This window comes from Phaethon aethereus (genome assembly GCF_964289735.1).
Source record: "Phaethon aethereus genome assembly, chromosome: 5".
In the NCBI taxonomy this organism is placed as follows: Eukaryota; Metazoa; Chordata; class Aves; order Phaethontiformes; family Phaethontidae; genus Phaethon; species Phaethon aethereus.
The window spans coordinates 41,870,678-41,891,479 of record NC_138579.1 but is presented as its reverse complement, the minus strand read 5'-3'; the positions used below and the strand labels follow the sequence as shown (position 1 = coordinate 41,891,479).

Here is a 20,802-nt window from a genome sequence, read left to right as displayed (position 1 = left end):
AAAGATTTAGGAGCACTTTGTAACTAATAATACGACTATGAAATAAATTTTAAAATGTTGCAGTAAGGTAGATTGAGGAAAATTAAGACATAAGAGAAAATATTTCTGTAAGTGCCAACTAATTCCATTTGCTTAACCTGAGACACACAGATTATCCTTCCCTAACACAATGAATAACCAGAAAATAATTAAATTAAAATTAGCCCTCTTGTACATGTCTCATTAAGGACATCAAAAAATGAAAATATGCCAGAATGACATACAAAACTGCAATCCAGCTTTGTTAAGGACTGAATCTTACTGTATAGCAGCCAGTTTAGAAGTATTCTAGATGGCTGCCATGGCTAGAAGAGGTGTTCGCTATCTTATTAAAGAACTAGAGCTGAGAAACCATACAGATCAAAATCTGAGGTCACTGATTTTGACTATTTCTCAAGACACATTTACACATTTAGCACATGTCTACCTAAGCAATCCATTCATACACAGTCGTGGCCAGTAGTTGTTGCACTCACATCACCTTTTCCATTGACCTCACACAACACTTTATACAGTCCTCTAATGGGCAGAGTTCAGAGAACTTATCTGGCTGAAAAATTCGCAGAAAGAAACAAAAAGGTTATGTTTCAGGAAGCTTTGCTATACAATTTGACCATGCTATAGAGGAAAAGGATGCTAATAGCACTTGGTCTCACTCTTCACATTCAACTACAGTCAAAGAATTAATTCTGGTTTTTGTCAGTTCTAATGCTGCCAACTCTCTCTTTAGGCTGCAGGTTGAATAAGTAAGGAGGGTTGAACCAAAACACTCCAGTTCTCTTCCATAATATAACTATGGCAAGAGCGGAGTTCTCTTTGTCAAACAAAGGTAGGCCTACATCCTATACCCTCTCTGCATTAGTGAGCAGAGAATATACAGAAATTTCATTGCCTCCTCTGTCTGATGTCAAACTAGAGGAAGGTGGGTTATAGTTCCTGAACCCTCACTCATAAACAACCAGGAAAGAAAATCCTTTTCCTTGATTTCAGGAACAAATGTATCACTTTTTATTTTTTAATATGTAAAAATAAATTCCACAGCACAAATCTCCCATTTCTGCAATTCATTAGTTGTGAACGCTGAACCAAATTGCGAACAGCAGGAAATACACAAAAATATATTCAGGACCAAATATTTATGCAGAATAATATAGAATGACATTAAAATTATTTTTCATATTTAACTGCAGAAAAGCTTTAGGTTATTAACATGTATATTCATCTTTCACGCTGCTGGAACTTCTGGCTTGCTAAGTACTTAACCTTTCTGCACTGTAGAAAAGAGAAGGGCTTGCAAAAGTATTTCAGTTCTTCAGTGAGCCATAAAGTACATGAGGCCTTCATTGTTAGAATGAACTAAAGAACCATGTGCTTGTAGTTTCCATAGAAAATGAAAAACTGGAAGTTAAATTCTCAACAGTCAGGACTTTCAAAATCACAGCTTGAAAGGGAACACAGCAGTCATGGACTTACCAGGTAAAAAAAGAAAGAAGAGGCTGAGAATGCTACATCATAATCCTCACTCCACTCAGTAGCAGCACCTGACACTATACTAATTCTTTTTCACATGACAGGAAAGTATATCGCTTTGCAGCCCCTATGAATGTTGCAGCTGTATTCATTCATTGGGTACTAAGGACACCAGAGAAGACCCTCTGTGCCAACCTACTTTCTTTGAGTATTGTTACCAGTTTGCTAATTATATCTGCAATACATTCGAATTAGAAAATCCAAATCATAGATACACAGGAAAAAAAAATAGGTCATTTTGCATCCTGGGATACAAACTGATCCTGAAAAATACTGAAGCTTAACTTCTAATGACTTAATTTCTCCTAAGTCCTTTTCCCTAGTCAATACATCAGTAATCATGAAGAATGTGGTATTTTGGTACCTCATGAAGTTCACAGTAACGAACATCTGGGAGCTACTGTTTGTCCATTTCTGTACATTGAGCACAGCACTATTTTTTTATATGCAGATAAAAAGCAGCCAGGAGTTGCAGGAAAAAAAAAAAAATCACTGCTTTTTGGGTTAACAGACAAAATGCTGACTTAAGTACAACAGCTACTTTGTTTGCCTTGTTATCACTCATCACTGATCCTATGGAAGTCTGAAAGAAGCTAATGTTGATGGATTACTTTTAATATCAATACTCCTGTGCATGCTTCACTGGAAAAAAAAAAAGTCTTTCACATTGAAATATTGATACTGAAAAATACGTTGGAAACAAAAGGCAACACAAAATATAATCCAAATGAAATATTAATGGTAAAATGATGATGATATGTTAGGGTCTTATGCATTAATGCTATGTCATACTGCTTTACCAGCCAACGCAAGCTTATGTTGCTTTGCAAATCTCAATATTTTTGTGACTAATAAACAAATTATGGTTAACTTTAATTATGATTCTAAGCCTTCATCTTTTTCATATTGTAATGAAACTGGAAATATAAAACTATGAAAAATCCACTTTCTCTAGTGACATTTTCCATTAGCTATCACACTGATAATCCCATCTTCATTTTCTATACCGCAAGCACTGGAGCAACTCATTAATTATTCATTGCCAAAGTAGCAATTTCACTATCTCTAGATCCTTTCTTCTCACATCAAAATCATTTAAGGTAGTCCAAATTTTAATGTGTGTTCCAAATTCAAAATCCACCTGGTACTGATTATAGGAACACATTAAAAAAAAAAAAAAAAAGCTTTGAAAGAAGCAAAAATCTGTTTTCTAGATTTTTATAATCCTACCAGATTCAAGAGAAAATCCTTCTGAAGAAGTGAATCTATCTTCCTGAACATCCATAGATACTTGGTGCTCCAGATCATAACCTGCATAACTGCTTTTTCAGTATTCCTCTCTCTAACTTTACCTCTTATACGTGGGACAATATATCTTCCTCAGAGAGTATTTCTGACTCTATTCTTGAACAAAATCCGTTCTTATTCCCTAACTTGATCTTTCAAATATCTTTTAGCATGTTGTGTAGAGCAGTATGACTAGCATATGCCTACTACCAGACTGAGCAGAGCAAATAAAAATTTTAAACTTTGCAGATGACTGCTACCATGCAGTCACTTTTACGAAGACAAGGCTTATTCACCTGCTGAAGTTGTGCTTTTGAGATGCAAATGACAGGGGGGAACTTGTTGCCAGAGGGAATGACAGGAAGCTGCCTACGACCAGTTGAGCGGGAGGAAGAGGAGTGGCTCTCAGCTGATTGACTCCTTGGTAAACCAGCCTCTTTCAGAGGGTCCAAGTGGATGGATAGATAGGCTATAGGGCTCATGGTGCGGAGGATGGGACTTGAAATTCTTGGAGTGGAGAAATACAGCATATGAGATGAGTTGAGCTGTGAGAACAACATGGCGGGGAAGAAAATAAGGTTTAAAAATCAATATTTTAAATAATTCTTGTTTATATCTTGCCTATATGCATTTTCTTAGAAGACCATATTCACAACTCCCTCAGAGGCTAAAAGTTGATAATTTAAGAGGTATCTGAAGTCTGATCTTCACATTTTCCATCATTTTTAAATTTCCTTCACATTTTTAAAAACCCAGTATCAAAATGAAAAGTGAGCATCCTTTCTCTAGCTGGCTCCTACCTTCAGTCAGTCAGTCAGTAACAATCTAGGGCAAATTTAATGAACTAACACAGCCTGTCCCAAGGACACTGTATACACAAACTAGTTGATTGTTGACTGGTCCTTGCAAATGCTTACCACATCCGTGCACTAACATTGTTTTCTGAGATTACTCTATTTTTAGCATATACTGCAGGCTTTACAAATGTGACTGTACAACTACAGCTATAGCAGCATATACTAAGAACCATAGCTGACAGGATTAATCAGTAAGATTAGTACTAAATAATTTTGATGAAATTTCCCAAATACAGGATTGAACTAGAAGAATACACTGCCCTGGAGAATCCATGAATAATTGCTTCATCTTGAACTACATCACTCAAGCATTTAGAAAAGAGAAAAAAAAACCCCACAAAACCCAGGAACTGTAAAGTCAAAGTGTTCCAAACTAATAATTTTAGAGAAAGTACATTTTCAAACTGGTTATTGATGATTCTAAAAAAAAAACTATAACTTTGACATACAACTCTGAAATCAACTCATCCTTTGCAAGACCTTTCCCAGCACTGAGATGGTGACACTTCTAAATACCTGTAAATGAGATTACTATATACAGTTTGCAAATCTTTGTTCCAAGAATAGTTAGACAAAACCACACAAAGGGTAGAGATAGGGAAACTTTTTGCAAGCTTCATGAAGGTGATTTTCCATTTCCTACCATAGTATTTGCAATTCTAGTCTGTATTCCTTGGAAATAGAGCACCTATCAAGCATTTCAGTTTCCAAGGAAAAGGCATTTTCAATTGTGTCAATCCTAAAGCTTCAGTTCCCATAATGCATAGCTATCTCTCAACTGGAAAAAAATTATATTTCCAGTGTCTCATTAAAGCAGCAACTGAGGATAGAAGGTACATGAAAATTAAACGACATAGAACTAGGAAATAAGTGGAAAATTAAGAGTAGGTTTTTAGTAAAACATAATAGTATCTCAATGCACAAAATACTAATTTCAGCAATATTTCTAAATAATAAAAATAAGTAGATTCACACAGTTAAACCTCTTCTATAACCATGCATATATATATACATATGGTATTAGGTTGTCAACCAAGTCTGACCAGAACAAACTGTTGTTTAATTTAAACTGAAGATGAAAATGGAATTAGCTGTTACGTATTGGATTACTTCAACTCCATTATTATTTCTTTGCTGAAATATCTGCTTGACAAATACATGTTGCAAAGTTTTGTGCATGCACTGTATGGAGTTCACTGCAATTTAATACAAACACTGTAAATTAATGAGGCCATGGTTCAACAACACAGCAAGTCCAGCTTTAGGCTCCTAGTACCAGATCCAGGGAAAAAATAGAGCTGTATGATGCAAAGTGCTGCACCAGTATAAATTCACCATTAGTCTAGATCAGTTCAAATTCTTCTGACAGATTAACTTCATACCAGCAGATATTACAGCAAAACAGGTACTGTCTGTCCTCCTGTAGCCAAAGTCAACATAAAGTCATTATTAAAGCATAACAGTTCAACAGAAATGTGACGATGTGCCCATGACTGAGCCACATCAAACTGGTATTTGCTGGTAGCGCACAGAATCTGTATTACAACTGGAAAACCACGACTGATAATATGACAATTAGTTCTCTTACCTGCAGGTTTTTTTCATAACAGATAGCATAATTTGCTGTAATTTTTTATGCCTGAAAATTGCTCCTCCCCAAGCCAATAACTCACATATTTTTTTCTCTTATTTTTTGAGTTCAGGTTTCCTTCCTGAACTGCTACAACTTTACCTTCTTATTAGAATACTGATGCTGTGTGAAACAGATAAGAAATTACATTATCGTCAATTACAGGAAATCCACATACACACGCAATTTCAGGAAGAACATTTATCTACAAATGGAAGGATTGCAGACCAGCAATTTCTTTCCTTCAGGAGGAAGTAAAATTACAGATGAGTATATGAACCTTTAGTTTCTCATACAGAAACATCCTTGCTACTACTTACTACTTAAGTAGTGAGCAATAAAGCCCCGAAAGAAATGAAAGTAAAAATGAAAAGAAAAAAAAACACAAAAAAACAAAACACACACAAACAGCCCCCCCCCCAAAAAAAAAAACAGGAAAACTATTTTATTCACTCAGTATTGCAATAATTGCTTCCATATTTAACAAATCTATCAGAATAAGCTCAAAGAACATAATTCATCATATGTTCTCTTAAGTGATAGTGAAGCAGGTCACTAGAAATCCAAATAGGAAGTATACTCATAAGCATGACAACCATGGATGCTGACATGTCCAAGAGTTTCAAACTAATTTCAAATAAGTAAACTGTTTCAGAAATTATATTAAACTATTACACTAGTATAATGTCAACATCTATTTTTCATCCCTTTTGGTAACACTTCAGTCATTTCATTTATGGTCCTAAACTTGTATTTGTGGATCTAAGCCTGCTCTTAGTAACTGGTGCAATATAATTAAATCAGCAGAAAAGTTTCGGTTGGGTAAATGCTTTGAAGAAGAAGGAGGAGGACTCTGCCAAACAGCTCCCTAAGGTCACCAGGACTCTGGAATAGAGAGAACTACTGTATGAAAAGGCATGTATATATCTATATATACACACACACACACTGTCTCCCTGTGAAGTTACTAGGACACTCACCTATAAGAACAGCTAGGTTCCAGTTCCCACCTCAAGGAACATTTAAGTATCTCTTGTGAACTGGAATACCATCAACGAAATAAAGAATGAACAACTCGCCCCAAATCCTCTCCTGGGCTTTGTTTGGCTTTCAACAGCTGATGAAGTAGATGGAAGACTACCACAAATTGCCATCACAGTTGGAATACACACACTGCATAGACACACTCTGTTCCCAGTTTCTAAATCAGCCAAATAATTTCTGTTTTCTTTATTCCCAGTTCAGTTTATATTTTCAAATTCCACATGAATTCACCTTCACAACAGCAAGTTTCTTTCTGCCATTCATCTGGCCCTCAGAGCACTACTTGCCCTTCCAGGATAATATAAACCATATTGATTTCCCCCATTTTTGAGATCATAACGAGTATCCCGTACCGGCTTGCAAAACCAGACTAAAATACAATCTCACCCCAGTGTCTACTTCAACCAGTAGTTCTTCCAATAATCTTATAATTGACTTTGTTTATAACTATTTTTGCTCTCCTGCTCAGAAGCTTCTTCCTTTCCAGATAAAGATACCATCCATTACTTGCACTGCAGTACATGATATTTATATCAACTCTACTTCAGCTTTAAGCAAAATAGCTATTTCCTCAAAAGACAGCCATGTTTATTTAAAGTGGGATAGTGCATTTGCATACAAAATTGCAAGCTGTTTTTTAATGGCTTTTGAAATAAAAACACCTGATAATTAGTATTTTGTACAGGACTAAGTGTTGCTCTTTCTTGTCTGTTTTACTAAAACTAATATTAAAACATAAAAATTGAACAACTGAAAACAACTGTGCAATTTACATTAATTTTTCACCTTTACAAGTTTCTAACCCATCAAAAACTTTCATGCAACTAATATTTCAACTTAAATCTCAAAAATCTTAACACAGTCCTGTATTTTGAGTTATGCAGAATGAATCTTCTACAAACTATATAATTCACAAAGTATGATAGCTAAATATAATCTTGTATTAAAGGTACAATCTTGCATATTCTATGAGAATCTAGGTGTATTTGCAATTTTACTGTATAGCTATAGTTAATTACATTGAGTAGTTCATTTTCACCATAAAGGATAGTCCACACCTTATAATAAATAAGTGGTTGGTGACAAGTTTCTTTTTCTAATGAGCTGGCTGTAACTTTCATAAAAAGTGGCGATACGTGAGGGAGAAGTACAGCCAGGTTTCTTGGCTCAAAGGAGCTTGAAAGAATCATCCTTTATATCATAGATGACACAATATCTACTGAGAAAAGGGGAGAAATAAAACCAGGAGCTGATTCCCAATCATTTAACCATTAATCTTACTTCCTGTTCAAGTAAAGTCAAAGAAGTCTTTGTTCAGAATCAGTGACAGAGGAGAAAAAAAGTAAATGTTCAAAACCTCTGCAAATGAGAACTCATTAGAAGAGACAGAGAAACAGAAGAGGATGCAATGGAAGCAAAGCAATCTGTCTTGGTGAAGAGAAAACTCTGGGAGAAAAGCAGTAGTTGCAGAATTATCTTGGAAGTGAGAAGTAGCAACAATTTATAAAAGCCAACAAGTTGTTTGTAGAAGAACTCTTAGAAATTTCAGAAGAAACAGGAAGAAACAAAGGAAATTCCAAAAGAAAACACTACACTAATGATGGTGAGAGCAAGCAACTTTGTTTTTTTAATTTGACCCGTTTAGGCTTTTCCTGAAACACATGAAACATTGTAGCATAGTGTTTTACATGTTCACTGTAATTTTATGTTTATGTACTGCAAATATAATAAACATTTATTTGCATATCTATCACTGATTAGGAACCACTGAATAAGGACCTATATATAGAGAAATATCTACATATCTATCTATCTATAAATATTTTCTTTATTTTTATTTTTATTTTCTTTTTTTCAATTGAGGCCAGTTCTGTGGATCATACCTGCAGAACTAATATCCACTTCCATGGGAGAATGTAAACACTCATGTAACAGAACATGGAAGATTACTCCTCAAGAATCAAGTCCCATAACTGATGAAACTAGGAACCTCTGCTACACTACTGTATTTTAGTCACTGCCTTTTCCCTTACTATCTCCTCATATAATTCTGGATAAAGACAAGTTCAATAAAACAGCAACCATTTCTCTTACCGGAGTTAGTGCTCCTTCTGCTTGAGCTTCCATAGGACTTGTAGGGGTGGCTGCAAGAAGCTGTCCAGCAACTCCAGACAGAAGTTCCAATTTATCTGTAAGCTGTTCAGAAGCAGCAGGATGACACTCCATGGCTAGAACAAACTCCCCCCTTGAGGTTTGGTTCTTGGCATGGATGCTGTTTCCTGCCCAACCACCCTGTTTAGCCTGCTCTTCCAGAGGGGTCTCCTCTAGAACTTGTAGTACCTCTGGCTCTTCATCTGAGGGACTTCCAGTCGTTTTGTGCACTAAAGCCTCATTTGTCCTGAAGTCCTGCAAGTCCCGTTCCTTATCTATTATCACCCATTCCTTAGAATCAACCTCCTGCCTGCAGGAGCTTAAGTTGACAGCTACAAATCCATTGCTAACAACACCATCAACATGTTCTGGAGAACTAGCTGACACAGGCTTTGAAGCATCTGGAAGATACTCTTCATCATAGTGCCAAACATGGTCCATGCGGGCAGTCACAGGAGCAGGAATGGGTGCTTTCTGAGAAAGAGAAGGAACAGCAGCAACAGGAGTCTCTGCCGCAGCATTCAAGTCTTTCTGCATCTTCTCCAAACTTAAGAAAGGAAGTAAATATCTGAATTAGTTAAGAATTATTTAATTAATGTAAGCCACATTCAAGTTTTTTCAATAGAGGAAAACTTTTTTTTATATAAAAATTTGTTGTCATATTTTAGAACAATCTACAATGGTTGAAAGATCCACAATTTGAGACAAATAACTCAAGTGTCAAGTAAAAATGGGCAGATGGTCTTAGAAATTTGCACATATTGTAAGTGTAATTGTAATGTATCATATTGTATTGTAAATGTAATTACCAGAAGGGAGAACAGTGAGTGGATACCAACTCAATGGTGAGGCTACCACCAGATGTCCACTGTACTTAATTTATACTATAGAGACTCAAAGCAGAACAGAAGAAACAGATGTCTCCAGCAGCAGTTAGCAGATGCTTTTGAGAAGAATTGTTTTCATTTTTCATTTCAATCCTATTGTTTTCATTCCTTATTTATGCTTTGCATAACTTGCTTCATCAAACAAATTCAAATTCCTAACTCCCCTATGATGTATTTAGAAGGATTTTGCCACCGTCAGCATCTCAGCTGTCTTCTACTGTCCCTAGTCAGCCTCTGCCTTTCAGTCAGATTTCACTGTGTCTTTCTCCCCTTATTCCTCCTATACACAGGCAAATTGATTGAACCTGTTCTCATAAAATCCGTCTCTTCTCTACCTTCAAATACCATTTTAAGACCTCTGTCTCCTATCAAGATTTTTTTATGTTAGTGCAACACCTTTGGGCATATCTAGGCCTGCTGCATGCAGGTAGATTTCTAACTTTACTTCGTAACTCCACTTCTGGTAAGCTGTCCTTCTCATGTTATATCATCTAATCCCATGTTACCTCTACTGAGCACCTGATGTTACCATTCTTATTTAGGATGAGTTGTACTGACTGTCAAGAGTATCCCACTGAAGAAAAAGGTAATAAACATCAGGATTACACCGCTAGGTCTTGAAATAAAAAATTCTCCAGTGTGGAAGTCTGACTTTAACTGTATACTAGCGCTAATCTTTTTTTAAAGAAGTTGCCTAGTGGTGAAATCCATTAATCGAGCAATATTATGAACATAGTAAATACTTTGTTGTAGGTTGCATAAGTGTAACTCAGCAGCTCCCTTCCTGATTTCCACACATTAAAGGAAAGATGATAGTATCTTAACTACATATCCTGCGAAGATCTAAGTGTAAAAATAAAATAATTTCTTTACCAGGTCCCAAGAAATTTATCAGTGTCTGGCTTTGACTCCAATGTCAGACGCTTCTCCAGTTCAAAGCTGTGAATTGAACGTAACTTTCGCAACAGTGGGACATCTCTGTCTAGCTGGGTGGTCTCTGAGCGAACACGAATTGGAGAACCAAGACTTGGCGCATTAAGCATTCCATTCACTGGCCCATGGCTGTTTTCTTCCTCTGTGGCAGCCTGTGCAAAAGTAAGGTAAAAATGTAACTCGCTAGGAGCTGCAAAACAGAGGAAGACAAGGTACTACATGGTGAATACTGTCCAGGTTTTTAGTCAGTGATAAGCCAATTCGTATTTGGAATAGTCCTTAAGATCATGCCATGGTTAAGGTAGTTTAGAAAACGCTCTTCAGCACACACCTACAACAGACAAAATACCAGTAAAATGCTAGTTCTGGGTAGCTCTGAGAACAGGAATCTCAAAAACCCAGTAACACACTGAAATTTACTCTGATGTTTCACACCCATCTCTGAAATTTTCTTTAATAATAGTCTGAAACCTGGCACTTGGTAGCATCTTCACTCTGCTTTACAGTCAAGGGCTCTTATTAAAGAGAAGTTAGTTTCCAAGCCGTCTTCATGATTCTCTGGAGCATATAACACTGTTACACACTAAATCTAGTAGATGTTTCTGCGACTTAGAACTATGTTTTAGTCCAACTGCACTCCATCTTGTGTAATAACTGGACATGATTTAGAGCTGGGAAATCATGATCATCCTTAATTTCAACAGGTATAGCTAATAGCAAATGCCTTTGCTTAAACCAGAGCAATCTCCTTTCTCCTTCTTTGGCAAAAAACAAACAAGCAAGCACATTTGAAGCACCATGCCTTACTCTCTCCCACAATACATTTTTTTCTAGTAAACAAGAACTAACAGTCTCAAAACTAGACAGCTCTCCTAGCTAAAGAGCATTTCAGTAGCAGATCCCTCTTCACGTTCAAAACATTTTTATATCAAGAAACAGCTACATTACTCTTCGCTGAGTAAAAAACTGGCTGGATGGCTGAGCCCAGAGAGTTATGGTGAATGGAGTTAAATCCAATTGGCGGCCGGTCACAAGCGGTGTTCCCCAGGGCTCAGTTTTGGGGGCTAATTGTGTTTAATATTTTTATTGACGATCTGGATGAGGGGATCGAGTGCTCCGTCAGTAAGTTCGCAGACAACACCAAGTTGGGCAGGAGTGTTGATCTGCTTGAGCACAGGAGGGCTCTGCAGGGGGATCTGGGCAGGCTGAATCGATGGGCCGAGGTCAACTGTATGAGGTTTAACAAGGCCAAGTGCTGGGTCCTGCACTTGAGTCACAACAACCCCATGCAATGCTACAGGCTTGGGGAGGCATGGCTGGAGAGCTGCCCGGTGGAAAGGGACCTAGGGGTGCTGGCTGACAGCCGGCTGAATATGAGCTGGCAGTGTGCCCAGGTGGCCAAGAAGGCCAACAGCGTCCTGGCCTGTATCAGAAATAGTGTGGCCAGCAGGAGTAGGGAAATGATCATGCCCCTGTACTCGGCACTGGTGAGGCTGCACCTCAAATACTGTGTACAGTCTTGGGCCCCTCACTACAAGGACATTGGCATGATGGAGTGTGTCCAAAGAAGGGCAATGAAGCTGGTGAGGGGGCTGGAGCACAAGTCTTACAAGAAGCAGCTGAGGGAACTGGGGTTGTTTAGTCTGGAAAAGAGGAGGCTGAGGGGAGACCTCATCACTCTCTACATCTACCTGAAAGGAGGCTGTAGTGAGGTGGGTGTTGGTCTCTTCTCCCAAGTAACTAGCAATAGAACGAGGGGAAACAGCCTCAAGTTGCACCAGGGGAGGTTTAGATTGGATATTAGGAAAAATTTCTTTACTGCGAGAGTGGTCAAGCATTGGAACAGGCTGCCCAGGGAAGTGGTGGAGTCACCATCACTGGTAGTGTTCAAAAAACATGTAAACATGGCACTTAGGGACGTGGATTAGTGGGCATGGTGGTGTTGCGTTGACGGTTGGACTTTATGATCTTAGAGGTCTTTTCCAACCTTAATGATTCTATCATTTGTCCAAGTATGAAATGCTGTGATTGTGAGCCTGGGAGACAGGAACCACTGCTCAGAAACCACTTTTCAAAATTAAGCAGCATTGTCTTCTAAGGACTAGCCCATGAACCTCTTTAGATCAGTACAAAGGTAATTTATCTTACGGAGACAAAAACACGAAGTGAATTAAAAGGATATTGCCAATCACCCTGTCAATCTGTCAATTGAAGAATAACATTAAACCACTTTTTGTATATTCAGTATCTAACTTCAGTATCTACACATGCAAGATGCAGGAAATTTGCTTTGGTTTTATTCAGTGAGCAAGAATCAAAATCATGAATGAAGAACATGAACATGAATAAACTACAAAGAATCTCAAATTATCAGCAATCTACTATTTATCATAAAGACCTGATAAAGTAACACAATGACCAAAGGCTTGTCTGCTTGTTTCAGTATATAAATCACTCTAATAAGGTCTGTTAGCTCTACCGTAAATCTTGTTTCCTTAGACCATTCTGGCTAATCAATATTAGTAAGATTGCATTATTAATAGTATCTTATGTACACTATGAGGACAGGAAACTGAAGATGGTCTTCACAACACAGATTTGTAAGTACCTTACAGATCCCTAGTTTTATTTTGTTTCTGTTTGCATCCATTTCTTCCCAAACGTCTTTTTCCTGAGGACGCTGATGCCCAGGGGATCCAGGTAGTTTCTCTGGTGAGACACCAGCTGGAATACCATTCTCTCCATCACTGAGTTGTTCATCAGGAAACACTTCATCTGTGTTTTCTCGCAGCAAATCTCCTGGGATAGGAGTAGCATTGGCAATTCTACAAAAGTTATTAAAAAAAAAAAAATCAGATAAAAATTTTGAGACTCTAATGCATTTCTTGAAATTATTTTCTACTCTAAATTATTTTCTACTCTATTAAACAAACAAACAAAAAAATTACAAGCAAAAGTATGCTTCTGTAGAAAACTAAATCTTGTCAATTATTTACTATAAAAAACCTACTTCTTGGCTTTCACAATTTATGTTTCTTTAATTTAGGCACATAACAAAAGGTGTACATCAAAAAAAACCCCAATCACTTAAAAGTTGGGTTTTTTAATGTTTTTGGAGCAACCTCTGAGAAAATTTGTTAGAGATCAGGTCCAGGTTCAACTTTGCTCCTGAGTCTTCTACACATATTTTTCTATTAAAAAGAAAATAATGGCAACTTTCATAATATAGTTTCCTTTTCCCCAACATTTGGTAGAACAACAAAGCATCCCGTGTGAGGAAGAGATATAACTCAGCAAACTAAATGCAGTTTTTACCACTATTCTTAAAGTGCTATTTTTGGTCCAATTATTGATAAATCAAAACATAAGCATAATGCTAACAAGCCATTACATTCTAATTAAAAGTCCTGTAGTCCCAGTGACTTGGGGCTAAAAAGGGCTAAGGCTTAGCTCATCTGAAACTCAAGCAATGCTATTCCTGAAAAGTGAATGGTCAGAAGGTCAGTTAAAAGTCATTCCTTTACAGTCACCAAAACTGTAAACTGCAGCCAAGATTGTCAATAACTCCAGTGTGATGCTTGTTGTGAAAATGGGACTGAATCATATGCAAAATCCCTGCCAACTTCAGTGTGTTCAATAGTGCACACCATACACCTATGTAATATTAACACCAGTTAATGACTTGACTGACATTTATTTTAACCCTTTTTCTAAAAATTACCTTGTAATACTGGGAATTTAACACACTCTACCCAAAATTCTTGTGTTTTTCAGCCTCATTACACTGTCAAAACTTCCATGTCACAGCCTTCATGACTCTTAGAGAAAAAGTTGGTCTACTCAAAGCTTAGAACAGGCACAAAGTTTTCCTCCTCACCCATAAACACCTCTTATAGTCTCCAATCCCCTAAGATGAGCATGGGTATTACTAAACATCGCATCTTTTCCAACTTAATAACAGAAGGTCTCAAAGACCACATTAAATGTTTATTTTCAACACCACCAAAATCTATTTCCAAATTTCCTATAAAGATCCGTTCATTTTTCAAAGCTAGAAGGAAATTGCAACTAGTAGTTTATTCCAAGCTTACAGAAAACAATGGGTTTACTTCCAAGCAGTTAAACTCAGCATGCATCATTTAGTTTCACAAAATATGATTTAGCAAAGGATGGACCAGCAAATTTACACGCAATTTCCTGAGCTACTATTTTTTATTGCTATAAATTTAGGACTGCAGTGCTGCTCTTTCAGTGTAGTATAAACAGGAACCCTAAAAAGGGAAATACTTCAAATGCTCCCAATCCTCCATTCCTCTATTTATTCAACATCCTTCAGAAAAAACTAAATTATGAAGATAATTTTCCTCTGGTACTCTGTGGCTGCTTTTTAAGTAACCACAATATGCATACATACCCAATTGCAGCTGGAGTAAGACGAGTGTGTAACTGAGGCGTGGTTGAAGTTGTTGTAGTTGTCAGAGAGCCATCAGTTCCACTCTTCTCCCAGTCAAAAGGGTCACTTTCAATAACCCCAAACATTTTCATGCTGTTGTCAAACACAGACATGAGAAGCTAAAAATGAAGAAAAAAGTTAATAAGCTTCATTTTTGTCTAAGAGACCAAGCAATTAAGAAATATCCTCCTGTAATATTTTAACATGTCTCTTCAAGATTTTTGACTGACAACAATTTTCCAAAAAAAAGACACAGTTCTTTATATTAACCATTTCTCATTTTACAAGGTTTCAAAGGCAAGATATGGAAAATTCTGTTTTATTTTAAAATAAACAAACCACATGTGTGTTTGTATCAGAAAAGAGGCAAAGATACACCACAGGCTTCCATAAAAAGACAGAAAGACACACACACACTACATTGCTGCAGAATAGCATCCAATGGCTCTCCAGCAGAGGAAGATAAAAGAATGTATTTGGTAACACCATTAGAACCAAGGAAATGAATGAGGAGTACATAGGGAAGGATACCGATTTGCTAATTCATACATTTCTGTCATTTAGAACCATGTATCATTTAATTTATCTAATGTTGACATTCATCCCACAGAAATGTCACACTGGAAGCTTTCCAACCTCATTTTAGGATATGAAAAAGCTTCTAGAACAATTTGTGTCCATGACAGAGAAAGCAATTGAATCTACTCTGCTCTCCCTGTGAAAAAAATTTGTCTCATTCTAGGCACTACCGGGAAGACTGTGTCCATATCACATCATCTCTTTGTAACATTTCTGAAATTTATCTTTTTTTTTTTTCCCCTAAAAGCGAAAACTCTAGTTTTTGTTCTTTTTTCCAATCTAGGATGCTGAAAACTTTTCTCTGGCCTCCTTTAAAAACACATACCCTTTGGCAAGTTAAAACAGATGGGAAGTTTGGATCATTTTTCCCCGTACGAAGTGGTCATATCCATTTTATCCTTACTCTTAAGCACCTGTGGTGTGCCATCTATCCCAGTCAGTTCTGAAACTCTAGTGAACTGCTAAAAGCCATAGTTTGCTCTCTGTCCCGTATGTACTCTCCTTTATTCTCCTCCTCCTGTAAACCTTAAGCAGTCTCTCTGAAGTAATTTTTAAGGTCATTTTACTTTAAATCTTTTCTAGAATTTCTGCTATAATACAAATACAAATTCAAATGCTTAATCATGTCAGGAGGCTGAGGCAATGTGTGCATAAATACCTGAATAAAATAAACATATCTGACATTGCCAAATCAAACATGGATTCTGGGCCTATGTCATTAACTTTTTAGACTGTAAACTCTTCAAAGCAGAGATCTTAACCATGTACATTCTTGCTCAGTGCCTAACCATAAATACAAAGAAGGATACATATCGAAGGTACAATTAGCATTGCTACAACAAATACTAGTAAATAAGAGACCAGAGCTTAAATAACCATGGAAAGCAAAGCACTTTCTCACCGGTCTAAATAAAACCACCCTGCTCTGGTCTAAAGCGCACAAGCAAGACCGTGTCGGAAGGTTCAGGCTGCAGCTACATGACTGCAAACATTCCATGACCAACCAGAGGACTGTAAATTACTGGGCCATCTGTACCATGGAGAAACTCTGTCCTGGTATCATGTTAATCCCTGAGTGCATGTGCTGTGTTAGATACAGGTAGACCACAGAAAAAAGTTTTGCAAAAATATGCCTGTATATATGTTTTATCATTCAGGATATATAATGTAAATAAAACATATTTACAAGTCTACAATCAAGGTTATTCTACGCAACATCAAAATTTCTGCAATCAGTAATTTTTACCATAGAAGAAAAAAATAAATCTGATTCATCTTTATAACTAGCACACAAAACACTCAAAACTTTCTTAATCATTTTCCTCACTTAACTGTAAACTATAGAATAAATTCCATGGAAATTTGCAATAGAGAAAAAAAAAAAAAAAAGGCAAAAAAATCAAAGTATTTATTTTTCAGGAACACTGAACATTTTCTGTATTTGTAATAAGATTTTTTTACATTCCAATTTTTGCACAAAAAAATTATTTTTTTTGCAAATGTGCTGAAGAACATGAGTACATTTAGAGAAATTCACTTACTAACAGAAAATCAGTTATCCCTTAAGATTTTCAGTTCTTATTTCTAATCTTATATATCTCAATTTATCTTTTAATCTTAACAAGTAAAGCCCAGGAATCATTCTTATCAAAGTTACAACTCCAGAATTAGTCAGAATGATTTATTAATTCAGTTGAACCAATTCAGCTTGTACACCAGCAGAAAACCATTCCTTCTGGTTTTGTTGAATTAGTGAGTTGAACAAATGCACAGAGGCAGACAGGTAATGCAAGTGGGAAGCTGACAGGAATGTGTGTTTCTGGGAGTCAGAGGGAAAGAACACAGGGACAGCTTGTCATGGTGTGATGTTAGATCAGCTCAACTTCTCCCACAGTTTGAGAGACTGAAAAAACTCTGTCTCTCCCTCCCTGCTTTTATTGAGCATTCCTCTGCTGCTTTCCACATACTGGTATGGAACAAAGTTCTATCTCTGAGTTTTACTAATTGTTAATCATGGGTCAACACTGAGTAAGACACATTCTACAGCATATCCTCAAAGCACTTATCGTCTTATCACCAAGCTGAGTCTGTCCATATCAGCAGGCAACACTCTCTTAAACAAAGAAAAATTACTAGTTTTCTGGTGATCTCTGTAGGCAATACTTCAGTCTTCAAAACCCACCATGGCTGCATGTTGTGCTTTAGCTGTATATATTGTAGGTGCTGAGTTCCAGATTTTGGAAAACTGCCAAAATGACTACCACTAAGGAAAAAATCCGATCAATTTAACTTAAGGAGCATCCGCTAGAGGCTACAATAGTAGGATAGCACCTGATCCTAACAGAATACTGACTGCAAAGCACCCGTCAATTGTTTTTTAGAAACTTTACTGCCTTACTCTTCCCAAATGGAACAAAGTGACATCTTTGAATCACAAAGTTTCCATGGTACTAGATGGTCACTACGATAACTTTGTGGTGGCACAATCCATAGTCACTACTAAGACTACACAATGAAATCAAAGGAAATTGAAGATGAAGCAGCATAAAATTCTGCTATTTAAAAATCAGAAAGACAAAATAGTAAAAGTGTTTACCTGGTAATCAGGCTTTGTAAAGTAATCTAAATTAGAAATGTGATCCAGAAAGATGCTGAATTCTTGAGGAAGATGTTTCAACATAAGTCTGTGCTCATACCTTTCTTTAATGGAGCCCACTTGCTCCTAGGAGTAAAAAATAACAGAAGAAACATTAACACACCTTCATTCTCTGCTACAACGTATTCACCTTACATCTTACAGCCGTTCAACAGACTACTGGCCAGAAAGATGGGTAAAGTACATTACACTGGGTAGTACTGAGGAAGGCCATTCTACATCAGGTCGCAAGATAAAAGATTCTGTCGTTGCCCTCAGTACACATGCAAAATAATGTACAAACTTCAAATTCAATATGAAAAGCCATTTAATTTGCTGCTGTGTTTGAACACTGCCTGCTATCAAGGAATGTCATTAGACACTCCAACCTTTCTAAAAAGCATGTTTCAAAGATTTAAATATCCTGTTGCATCATCTGACGTTCAGGCACTTTTTGGTGTATATTTGGTCATCACAGTATGTTGCGTAAGATTAGTAAATCCTGTTTAGTGTAAGATGAGTAAATCAAAACCAAAAAGAAATGCTACCTATATACCTCTTTGCCATCTACCGATGCATAAACCACATCAGAGAGTAATCTTGTTTCAATCTAATTTCAAAAGAAGTTGAAAGAATTAATAATAGGCTAATTAGATGACATTTCTTCGCATACCTCACCTGTGATATATGACTAAAGGCACTACTGCATATTGACTGATTCATTTTTGTTCACCAGCAAATAAGAAATGCCCGTTTCACAGATAATCAAAATAGATAAGAAATTCTAAATGTGTGATAGGTGAAATAAAAAAGTACTCAAGTGAAAACAGAAAATGAAATGTGGCATATATACACTTACTTTTGCCTTTTAAAACATCTGCAAACTAGAAGCACAATCCACTTCCCACCTAGAACAGTTCATAAAACTTGATTGCTTTTTATAACGTGACACTAGTAATGAGAACTAACACTAGAAAACCATGGAAAATGTAATGTTAAAATTAATGAACCAGTGATTCTTAGTGGAATCCTTATCACAGCGTTCACTTGCAATCCAGAGGTAAATCTCCCTCATGATTTTTGGTTTCACTTCTAGGTTTACCTTATCTTTTATTTTTCTCCAAGGCAGTTGCCCAACCACAAATTCCACCAACATGTAGAACAGGGACCAGAGGTCATCATGCCGCCCCATTTCCTGTGAAAAAGAAATATTATTCTAATGCATCTTACAAACACCTATGCGACAAAAGGGAAGATAGATTCTTTACTGCTCTGAAGAATTAAATTATTACATATAAAAATTAACAAAATCAATGCTGCAAAATAAGTTCATAGAATTAAATCCAGCAGCTATTTTAAGTAGGAACATACTAGTAACTTTCCATAGAAGATACAGAGAAACAAAACAGAAGTTGAAGTGTATTAAAGTAACATTGCAAACCTCTACACTGCAAGAGCTGTTTATTCACTTCTCTTTAGCGTACGACTTTCAGGCGACATACTGAACATTATGTATTTTATAAAACTCAGTAACTTCACCTTTTAAATTTATCAACTTACAATACAATGGAACACCAAAGGTAACTATTAAAACCACTATTATTTCCACAACAAGAACTTTTTTACCCTCAACTACTGTAAAGTATATTATCCTATCCCAAAATTTAGAAGTATTAATTTCTACGTAATAACTACACACATAAGAACACAAAAATTAAATCAATGCATTACTGACTGCTTTCAGCTACATGAGATGGATAAGATATAGACTGAGATACTCACTCTGTTTCTATGAGCATTGATTGATGCATATCGTACCGTTCCTCGGAAACCAGCGACAGCTCGTGGCTGTCAAAGAATAGAAAAAAATTCGCACTGTAAGAAATAAACCCTCCGACTACTTAACATGGCATCTACAAAGTGAGTATGGAGCCACAACAAATACCATTTGAGACTTTTTGTTTTATTTCAATTTACTGTGTTTCTGCAAGTTCTCAGTGGAAATCCAAGTAAGCACCATAAAGAGACACGTGTAATAGTTTTTCAAACCATCTGTTTATGTTTTTTTTTCTCCACAGGCATCAAGTCCTGTTTACCTCATCCCTCAAAAAAGCTGTATAGCAGAACTGTTCCTCTTTTTTTCACCAATAATGAAATTATTTCTTGGTTTTAACTATTAGAAGTTTGAGTTTTTGAATTCTGACAGGATCTAAACCATAATGATTTCTTCCACTTTGCTAAAATACACCAATATTACATGGTATGAACAGACAGCCAGTCATTTATTGAAATGTGCTAGCAACATTTTCACAAATTATCTTCTGAAATAGCAAACCAATCAATTTTTTGAGCAATTCCAAAAGCAGGGAAAGCCAAAGGCAAGACTCAAACCTGTGGCTGAACAATAAATAGGCACCAATTAAAAAAATATCTCCTTTTCTAGTTTCTGAATACCAGCATTTCCTCCCTGACACTCTAGATATTGTATGATCATAAGTCAATTGTTGTTTTATAATCACAGAATATATTTTCCCACCCTTTTTTCCTTCAAATAAAATGTTACCAAAAGAATTATATAATTGATAATAGTCATAATTACTACATATGTATAATTAAAAAAAAAGTCAAACCTGTGGTGTTGTGACTTTGCTTAAGACAGAAATCCAGTCCATGCTAACCCCTTAATTAATCATTCTATAGAGAGAGAACTGCCAGAACTGCTAAATTTGCTTTCCTTTACATAGTCTTATCTTTCCAATCAATAATTCTTTTTGCTT

General features: G+C 36.4%; 1 protein-coding gene across 1 annotated transcript in view; it reads right to left on the bottom strand.

The window, feature by feature from the left end:
• The window catches only part of TTBK2 (tau tubulin kinase 2), a gene marked incomplete at its 5' end in the record, with an annotated part of 66,110 nt that overhangs the window by 12,302 nt on the left and 33,006 nt on the right, over positions 1-20,802 (bottom strand). The window contains 7 exons of the mRNA XM_082000044.1: positions 8,482-9,085; positions 10,299-10,510; positions 12,967-13,183; positions 14,773-14,930; positions 17,987-18,112; positions 19,128-19,220; positions 19,808-19,873. Coding sequence (XP_081856170.1) covers positions 8,482-9,085; positions 10,299-10,510; positions 12,967-13,183; positions 14,773-14,930; positions 17,987-18,112; positions 19,128-19,220; positions 19,808-19,873 — 1,476 coding nt within the window. The remainder of the gene's footprint in view (positions 1-8,481; positions 9,086-10,298; positions 10,511-12,966; positions 13,184-14,772; positions 14,931-17,986; positions 18,113-19,127; positions 19,221-19,807; positions 19,874-20,802) is intronic.